Genomic DNA, 10,583 nt, shown 5'->3' on the forward strand with positions numbered 1-10,583 from the left:
GCAGTTTATGGTTCAGTTTACAATAAAACAGTGTGGGAAAGTTTAAATTACCTACTTTACTGTTTAATTTCATCAAAAGCGGCACACATTTTTGGTTTTTCTCCTCATCATTTGAAGGCCCAACAGATTTTATGGTTAAAAATGTCTGCGCTGAAGTTCATGTAACTCACTGCTGGAACATGTTTCAGTTGGGATGGAGTTTGCTGGAAAATGAAAGGGACTTTTCTTGCACACTTTTGAATTATAAAGGTCAAAAACAAACTTTACAATCTTGAGTTTTGCAATTTACAAGCGAGAACACTCTTTAATGGTTTCTACTTCCTTATTTTTCTGTTAAGTTTTCTGGAAATTTGGTAACTATTCACAGAGTAAATAACGGAGGCTGCCGATTTACTCTTTTTAATGTTTTCTTAAAAGCCCTCGACTGCTCCACTGAAATATAAAAACATATGGCTTTATCATACATTCAAAACCAGATTTTTGTCAGGTTCATCATCTTAAAGACCGCAATGACTTATTTAAAGGGAAGCGTCCCAACTAAACACTCACACGTAGCCATAATGTGCCAAATTATTTAATCTTCCCAAGAAACTTTCTGGGATATTATTCAGCAAATTATCAGGAATTTACTGACCTGCAAAAAGTTACAGTCAGTAATGCTACAGTTTGCAGAGGCGTCTTCAAAATCTAAGATAGGAATTAAGAAGAATGAATTCACGCATTTTCGAAATGTTGACATTGCTGCATCTACAATAAGAGTTCAGGATTTACACATGCTTCAATTTACAGGTCTACAGGTTGAGAGTATCTTCATACTTCTATAGATCAGTCAGTTTATCCTACAGCAGGCTGCCGATTAATATTTGCACTGACACAGATTCGTGGATTTTTGAGGGTTATTTCTATACTGTAGCATGTTTGATTCAAACCTTCAATTTTCAATTTGAAGATTAAAGCGACAAGTGCGTTGAATGAGCAACACGAAGGGGTAAAAATTGAATTCTTTTTGCGCCACACACAAACTCCAAATGTTGCTCATGCTACACGCGCTGCCCTTACAGTTATGATTAAGGGCTTTAACCACTTGATTTAAGATATCTTTAGGCAGCCTGTCCCCTAATCATGCAAAGTAAGAATAATTTGAAGCATGAAATTGAGAGACTTAAGGAACTCAGAGTTTATATTATGGGTGCACGCATAGATTAAGAGATGATTAGGGTTTATAAGCTGTTTAAAGGGATGCTTGTTCTCTGGTGCATAGCAGAAAAGCACCGTGGAGAAGTTGTGGACTTATTTTGCGAGGGCGTACTGCCGGTTGCTGGTGGTACGCATAATTTTTGCATCACTTTACATATGTAAGAGGAAATTTTGGGAGTTTGGAAGGGTTTAGTATGTGTGCATGTACAACTTCACCAACCCAAGGCATCAGAATGGCACAGAATGATGGTGCTTGCCAAAATTGTGCATCAAAACAGGGTTTGTGTTGTTATTCCTCGCCCCGGAGCCACCAAATAGAAATACTTCAACACTGCAACCTGATGAATGCAAGGGGAAAGACCTTTGAGAAAATATTGGTTGATTGGCTTTTGAAAGAAAGTGATGGAGAAATGTGTCGTTGTGTTCTTCGTTTAAGAATAAGACACATTAATCAAGAGGTTTAATCGTACAGACAGTGAAGTGCACGAGTGATGACTTTAATGAGCAGCTTCTAAGTGATCACGTTTAATCCCCTGCACGCGCTGAGCTTCATTCAGAAACAAACCTTTACCCTACAATTATTACCTCATTACCTCTGTGATGTTATTTTGCAGACTTTTGTAATGTGAAGTTTTGAAAAAGTGATTTTGATTTGTATGAAATTTGTGTTATCTCCGGTGGCAAATAACTTGAGATTAATTATATGATGATATAATATTGGATAATACCGGCGCAGGAAAGAGGTTGTGCTGCTTGTAGATGAGATACATCAGATAAATAATACAGTACAACATCAAACAAAATAAAATCAATCAGCTTTATTCTTATTGTTTGCACCCCTGAAAAATGCAAAAGCCTCGAGGAAGAAAACACAAAGTTCTTAAATGTTCCCATCAAATGAAAATACCAGGTAAAATCTACCTTATTCTGAATTATAAATATTGCTTAGCTATTCATCAAAGCTGCTCGTATTCGGTACAATCCCTCCGAATGTGGGCACCGCAACATAATCCAGGATCTATTTGAACTAACTTAAGAGACAAAATAAGTTTGATAAATGGGTTTTATTCCCAAGTTTGTGAGTAGGAGGAAAAGAAAAAAAAAATCATTTTCATCTTTAATGTTAGTCCAAAATTTTCGCGTGCAGTTGGATAAATAACCCCGGATGGCAGGGTGGATGCAGACAGGCTCTCCGGCGGGCTCATTGTGCTCCCATGTGGACAGAGGAGGCACTGCATCGACTCAGCCGCTGCCTAAATGAATGCTTGAGGAGCTCGAGCACGGTGCATTAAAATACTGAATTACAGCGCTAATACATAAGTAAAACATGATAGATCATCTGCACGCTTTAAATCCTCACAGATCTGATATCACACAGAGCAATCCATGCAGCAAATTGCTACATTTGCCTCGTTGGATTTAGAGCACTGAAGTGAAAGGTTTTAATCAGGAGAGTAATTGCGTTTGTTAATGAAGCACGACATTGCAGAGGAGGCCGCAGCCTGGAGCTCGGCGGCTGATGGGATTTTCTCCAGACAGTCCTGAACGATTTCTGCTCCCGACTGAGGAGGTGTGATGTGTGGACTGCAGAGCAGACTGCAGTGCTCTTAGCCACAAAAGCTTTTTGTTCACAAAGTCCAACTGCTGCAGAAAGAGTTTGGACTGGTTAACTGGTGCGGCTACATCACATACAGCATCATCCAGTGTGAAGCCTTTTACTGATGCTGCACGGAGGAAAAGCTAATAGCTTATCGGAAATGATCATCTTTGCATACGGATTATTACACTAAAGGTGGGAGAATATTTATCTGGAAATCAGCTGGCAACCAGTACAAATATCCTGTCACACACCTAGCATTAGACAGAAGACAGTCACCAATCAGCCACAGCATTAAAAGCACTGAAGCGAATGATATTGATTATCTTGTTACAATTACAACTGTCAAGGGAGGGAATACGTTAGACAAGCAGTGAACCAGTGAGAGTCATGGGTGCACAAGGCTTTTGGGTCTGAGGTTCTGATTCCAGTGAAGATCTACGGTAGCACAAACTGCTGCAAACCTTAATGCTGCTCTAATGGGAAGGAGTCAGAACACACAGAGCGTTGCAGCTTGCTGTGTAAGAGGCTGGATAGCCACAGTCATGCTGATGCCCGTCCACCGAGCGCGTGAGCATCAGAGCCGGACCGTGGATCAATAGAAGAAGGTGTCCTGGTTTGATGAATAATGTTTTCTTTTGCATTATGTGGACAACTGGGTGTGCGCATCAGGTACCTGTGGGAGAGATGGCAGCAGGATGCACTTTGGGAAGAAGGCGAGCCGGTGGAGGCAGTGTGAGCAATGATCTGCTGGGAAACTTAGAGTCCTCCGTTCACGTGGATGTTACTTTGAGATGGAGCATCTGTTTAAACATTATTGCAGACTGTTTCAACTCCTTCATGGCAGCAGTAGCCCTGATGCCAGAGCTCGCTGCCACACTGCAAAAACCATTCAGTGAACATGGAGTTAACCCTTTATGGGGCACTCATTAAAATATTTGGAAATTTGAAAGTTAAACCCTGGAGTGTTATAAGTGGATGTAAGACATCCAGAAGACATTTTTTTCTTTTTCAACTTTTATAAAAAGTTTTAGATTTAGGCTGATCAAAGTCAAAGCAGTTACCATAAACAATTCCTCGCCCACCCAGGGTACAATTTTTTAAAGAAAATTCAAATAATATGTGGATAAATTATTCTAAAAAATACACATATAAAGATGAAGTAACATTTATTTCCAAATAACTCGTCAGACTTACGGACCTTGTGTCAAAGTATCACTCTGGCTCACTCGTGTTTGGTCAGATGCCGTAGCGACTGTGTTGTAATGTAGCTTGACCTTCGTTGATTGGCTGGACGAAGTCACATGATTCTGCCCCCTGCCCTTTTTAAAGCCTGCAGAAGTTACCATAGTTTGGTTCCTTGCCTGACAAAGGGTTAATAGTTGACTTGGACTCCAAAATCCCCAGATGTCAGTCTGATCAAGCATCTGTGGGATGTGCTGGAAAAACAAGTCCGATCCATAGAGGTCCCACCTCACAACGTCCAGGACTTAAAGGATACCTTTAATGCCTGATACCTCCAGTCACCTTCAGAGGCTTCTGAAGCTGTTTTGGCAGCACGTAGGTAAACCTACACAACATTAGGCAGATTGGTGTATAACCACTTAAAAAAATGGCTCTCAAATTCTGCAAAACACAAACTCTTCTAATTAGTTGTAAATACACAAATAAAATGTCAAAGTGCTCCTGGCCTATCAAAAATAGTTGTGCATGCATGTTTACCATGAATATTTTTGATGGAATTTTCCATTTCATTTACAGGAATATATCTAAAATATTACCACGTACCTGCAGAGCACTTAAGCTGAGTATGTAAAAAAACAAAACAAAAGACAAATAAACACTGAGACAAAGAAAAGGGGGGAACAATGCCTTCCTTTGTCATTTTTTTTCAATCCTTTTTGCTCAAAGTTTTGGTTTTAAAGCATTAAGAAAAAACTCATATTTTCCAATATCTTCAGCAATTACTTTAAATAAGGTCACATACATGAATGAGATAAAACATTTAGCTACATAATATATAATAAAAAAGCACGTCATCTGTCTTAAACATATACATTTCCCTGTACATCAGTTATTGCCGATCACTACTGATTCCCATTTCTTAGCTCATAGATCAGTTCAAAAAAGGATCAAATATTTTACAAGACGTGTGTCTTGAAGCTGCGCAGAGGGCTTTATCGGAAATCAGACATACAATACTTTTACATAACAGACGGGGCTGTTTTGTATACTTACCAACACGACATAAGATTATCTGTAAAACAACAAATAAAAAAGATCCATGCTTTAGAACCTAAATGTAGAGAAACACTCACACTGTATTTTATCCTGCTCTAAGAATCAGGGTTCTTTCAGAATTATTACATTTATTGCACCTGAAATTGTTCAATTCATGTCACGTGTTGATGGTGATCATGGTGTTATTTATAGCCAGTGTGAGGAGGGTTTCTGCTTGTTTCTTTCTGTCTCTTCAGTAAGAAAAAAAAGCTTTCTCATTGTCAACCTACTTTATCTATGTGTCTGTTTATTTAATTAACCAATCTGTCGTGTCTGCACTTAGAATTAAAACAGTCGAAACAGGTAACAAGGATGCAAAGCAATAATAAACTGAGGATGTTATTAAAGATGTCATGATGCTATGTTAATGACAACGTGCAACTGAGCAGCACGCAACACGGGCATAAACAAGAGCACACACATGATTTAGAAAGTAGCTCTGAAATTGTTGTTAAACACCCCTAATTTCTTAATTTACCTCAAAACTGCATGCTCAGATGTTGGAGGGAACAGGTGCAGTATGTCTCATTAGAGTTTGGGGAAATTTAATCATCGGCTGGTCCATCGAGGACAAAACTAGTTTGCCTCTCTCCAGCGCAGCCATCTCGCTTCATTGGCATTGAAGAAAATGAGAAAAATGAGAAAAACACTGCACTAAATAGCACAATAAGATCATTGCACAAGTCTGAGTTCCAGTCCACACCTCAGACTTGTTGTGCTTTGTGTAACTGTGCGAACAGTGAGCTGGTAGTAACGTGCTGTAGTCTGCTTATTTCTCGTCCCTACACCAGAGCGATGAGCTGGATCCCTTTCAGGACCTGCTGGACGAGCAGCGCTACCCGGCCGAGGTGACCATGCCCAGCCCCAAACACCACAAATACCCGCCCTGCAAGGAGAGCAAGAAGGAGCTCATCACGTAAGACTCAGTCGCACCCCGAATCCAACCAACGCAACACAGCTGTCAGCCGGCACATTCAGGTCATAGGACGCGTGAAATCTTCAGCCAGATGACTTCACTGGGGTTAATGTGACCGCAAGTGATCTCGCAGCAGACATGTCTTAGAAAAATACCTAAATATAGATATGAACAACACAAGAGCTCCAAGCAAGAAAGAAACTGGTAGCACAACCTTACAAATTTAGAGGCATGATTTTACATATGGACTGCAAGGTGGCGCAGTTGGTAGCACTGTTGCCTCGCAGCAAGAAGGTCGCCGGTTCACGTCCCGGTGGGGGCACCGGAATCTTTCTGCGTGGAGTTTGCATGTTCTCCCCGTGCAGCGTGGGTTCTCTCCGGGTTCTCCGGCTTCCTCCCACACAGTCCAAAAACATGTTGAGGTTAATTGGTGATTCTAAATTGTCCGTAGGTGTGAATGTGAGTGTGCTTGGTTGTCTGTCTCTAAGTGCAGCCCTGTGATAGACTGGTAACCTGTCCAGGGTGTCCCCTGCCTTCGCCCTAAGTCGGCTGGGATAGGCTCCAGCCCCCCCACGACCCTAATGAGGATTAAGCGGTGTATAGAAAATGGATGGATGGATGGATTTTACATGTTCACTTTCCAATCAGCTGTTATAGTTGTGAAGATGTTTCATCAGATGTGAGCCGGCAGCATCACACAAATATTCACACCAAGTCTGAGTCCGTCAACAACACAGCTTCTGAGGAGCTGAAGGACAGCAAAACTGTTCAGGCTGGCAAATCAGTTTCATCAATTGTTTGATCAGGTTATCTCAGTTCCTCCACTGTAGCTTGGTTTTGTCTGTGCTTTGCAGATTGTCCTGATCACATCTATTTGTTTGTTCATCTCTCATCAACCTGTAACTTTTCCACATGTAAACAAATTAATAATCAGAAAACTCTTGTTGCACGTAACACATTTGTCCCTGACTTGTTTCTAAAAGTAAAGCGTGGCTGCTCCATGAGACAGACGAGTGAGAGATATGAAAAGTGGTTGAGTAGTGATAGGTGTAATGTCATCGGGGTTCAATTTTAAAATGTGCAAACTTTATTGAGTTGACATTCATGAGTCAAACTGGCAGCATTAGCCGTTCGTCCAGAATTGCTCTCATCTCTATTGATTAACAAACAGCAGCAACAAAAGTTACACAAAAGAAACAGCATCACACATGTTGTAGAACAGTGGTTCTCAAACTGGGGGTCGGGACCCTCATGGGGGTCCCAAGATAATTTCAGGGGGTCGCCAGATCATTGTAAAAAAAATAAAAAAATAAAAAAATAAAGCCTACATTGCATTGTACTAGGGCTGTCAAAATTAAAAGCGTATACTTCTTCCCACTCCTTTTTTGGACTTGTTAATATTATGATTTGATAATGCGATATTAATATTATTCTTTTTGCTTTAAAAAAAAAAGTTTTGTTTTGTTTTGTTTTTCCTTTCATGTGTTTGAAATAAATGCAATTAATTCAAAGAAAATTAACGTGTTAATGTAAAGAGATTAATCTGTGGAAATAACACATTAATTCTTAACGCATGAACAACAAAGTTATGACTCAGGAGATATTAAAAATTCAAATTGGGAGGTCACAAACACAAACTTATGTTATCTTGGGGGTAGTGTCTCAAAAAGTTTGAGAACCACTGTCGTAGAAAACACATAGTGCAGCTGTGGTTTGTGCCAGTACTCTGTTTGTAAGGGTCTTTTGATCTGACCGGCTGTAAATGCAGACTGTTTAAAATGCATGTTATGTGCATCATTAATGTTTTGAGATATTTTAAGACAAAAATGAGTATGTGTTGAACTCAGAATTTTGTGGCTGGATCAGTTTTGTTTAGACAGTGTGTGATACTTTGATTGATCTATTATGAAGTAATCCAATAGCATTCAGGAAATTAGTCATTTGCATTCAGTAAGTGACTGTATTTCAAATTTGGTCCAGAAACACTACCATAGTGGTTTCCTATAGTCCTGTACATGCAGCCTAATCCTTCTTTGCACATTCTTATCGCTTTTTCTCCATGAAGTTTAAAGTTAGTGCTCATTTCAACAACCTCAGGGGCTTTTCCTTCACTCAGAATATTGTATAAGGCCGATCATGGCATTGCTGTAAAGAAAATAGAATTTTATTCTCTGAAAGATTCCAAAGTCGCCAGTTCTGCTTTTTGTAAACTGAGAAGACATCAGTTAAAGTTGCTGCTATGGTCACAGCAGCTGCTTTTCTTGTGCAGGTTGTCGAGCTGTCAGCTGGCCGACAAGAACATCCGTGCGATGATGACGACCAACTCACAAGAACTCAAGTGAGTCTTCAAAATCAGTGACTATGTTGTTCTCAGCAGGTTAAGCTACCAAACAGTGTCTGTTCAATATTCTTTATACTGCAAGCTTACTATAATTCAAACATACATGATGTGATGATGATGAAGTTGTTTCATCCTTGCGTTTGTTCGTCAGGTGTCCAACCCCCGGCTGCGATGGATCTGGACACATCACTGGAAACTACGCCTCCCACAGGAGGTACAGTAACAACCCTCCACACTACAGCTGCCTGCAGCCTCACAGGAACAAACACATTCTGTATGAAATCTGTCTTCTGTCCCGCAGTCTGTCCGGATGTCCACGAGCCAAGAAAAGTGGCATCAAAATCCTCCACAGCAAAGAGGACAAGGACGACCAGGAGCCAATCAAGTAAGGCTTTTCATTACAGCTTTAACATAGAGGGAAGCTTGGAGTCCGAGATCAAAATAAGATCCAGTTAAACTTTAACTGTTAAAGCCAAGCAATCTCTGGTGTGGATAAGAATAAGGGTAACTCAGTGAAGTTATGAATCTTAGCTAATCTTTTAATCAATAAATAATTTCAGTGTTTTTGTTTGACAGCTGCAACAAACAGATGATTCGTCAAATCACAAAAATCATCAACTTTTTCGCTAAACAATAAACTGTTAGAGTGAGTTTTTAAAGGAAAATGACAAAAATTTACTCAAGTGTGAGAATTTGTTCATTCAAGTTTGAATATTTTGTATTTTCGACTGCTGGTTGGACAAAACAAGACCGCATCCATTTTACGCTTGTCGTACAAATCAGATAAATAATACATCTGCATATAAATAAAGACAGGGACATTTACTGGATGTGGAAGGTCTAACAAAAGACACATTGTGGGTAAACTGTAGGATCCAGTGTTTTTAGAACGTAACCAATACTAAGGACTAAAAGTCTGTATATTTCCAAATTTGCTGTTTCAATTTCAACCATTCCTCCTTTAACACACCTGCTGTGAGTGTCTCATCTTTGTGGAAGTGCAGTACGTCATCACAGGCTTATCCTTTGAATTTAAATTAAATGGGATCTGTATTGGCCAAGTTACTTGTATGTGTAAACATACAAAGAACTTGACTTTAGTGTCTCTCATACAACAGAAGAAGGTTCAGGAGGAACTACACGTGAACATATGAAACAAGGAAAACCAAACTGAATAGATAAACGTAACATAAATGTATGACAATTAGACATACACTGTATTTCTTCAAGTAGGTCTGATATGAGTCAGTGGTGGTTGAGATGAACAAATAAAGGATGTTCAGTCCATCGTATGAGCTACTCATCTGTTCTGGGTCTGAGTTAGACTTAGCTTGCTACTCATTTGCACCACTGTGCCGTGGCAAAAACTGATCAGAATGTAATTGTATATATGCATTTATAGTGTAATCAGTCCAAACATTTACAATTACAGGAAATACTTTAGCAGTTTTCCAGTGTTTGGCCTGTGTGTGTTCAGTATGTCTAACAACTTTGCTTATACAGTCGTGACTCGATAATCCGACACTAAATGTAAAACCTTCCTTTATGTCGGATAGCAAGGTTGTTAGATTGTCAACATGGAGGTCGAGATACAAGGAGGGCTTGATGCTTGAAGGGTAACTTGTTAATTATTGTTCATAGTTGTTATAATAACTAGTAGGGTTGGTCTGAATAGCAGTTTCTGTTCTCTGGTAATTCAGGCCCAATTAATGATGAATATCAGATTATTCGTTGCGGTCGGGGGACCACTTCCATCCTGGGGGAGCGCTCCGACACGGTGGAAGTGGCCGGAACGCACAGGCAGTACTTGGCTGTTGATGGCAGTTTAGGATAGTGGTCACACTTCTGTTTACACCATCGCCATCACCCGTGTTTACTTTCGTAAACACTGAGCACGCTCGCTGTGTGTGACGTCATTGTGTCCTCTTCTGCGCATGCGGGACACTTTTGGGTCGTATGAAGTTCACACAGCAGATCACATACAAGTCGCATTTAATTGGAAATGTTAACGAACTCACAAAACAATCAGATTTCACAAAAAATCTAAATTGAGCATTAAGTCCTGCAGTAGCCAATGTGTGGGATTGTTCAGTCAGGAATCCAAGGCTGTCGGTATGTTGAGGCTATTTTTAAGGGGTTCTGTTCGTTTTTCCTAAAAATCTGTCAGATAGCAAGGTTTTCAGATGGTTAAGGGTCTGATTATCGAGTCACGACTGTATTTTGAAACTAGACTGTAATCAACATGATGTATG

At 39.9% G+C, this 10,583-nt stretch overlaps 1 protein-coding gene across 1 annotated transcript in view; it reads left to right on the forward strand.

The window, feature by feature from the left end:
* myt1la (myelin transcription factor 1-like, a) overlaps nt 1–10,583 on the forward strand; it is a 64,041-nt gene that overhangs the window by 43,239 nt on the left and 10,219 nt on the right. The window contains exons 16-19 of the mRNA XM_008299830.1: nt 5,868–5,990; nt 8,260–8,328; nt 8,483–8,545; nt 8,633–8,716. Coding sequence (XP_008298052.1) covers nt 5,868–5,990; nt 8,260–8,328; nt 8,483–8,545; nt 8,633–8,716 — 339 coding nt within the window. The remainder of the gene's footprint in view (nt 1–5,867; nt 5,991–8,259; nt 8,329–8,482; nt 8,546–8,632; nt 8,717–10,583) is intronic.

The sequence above is a fragment of the Stegastes partitus genome, unplaced genomic scaffold (genome assembly GCF_000690725.1).
Source record: "Stegastes partitus isolate 25-593 unplaced genomic scaffold, Stegastes_partitus-1.0.2 Scaffold1470, whole genome shotgun sequence".
Classification (NCBI taxonomy): Eukaryota; Metazoa; Chordata; class Actinopteri; family Pomacentridae; genus Stegastes; species Stegastes partitus.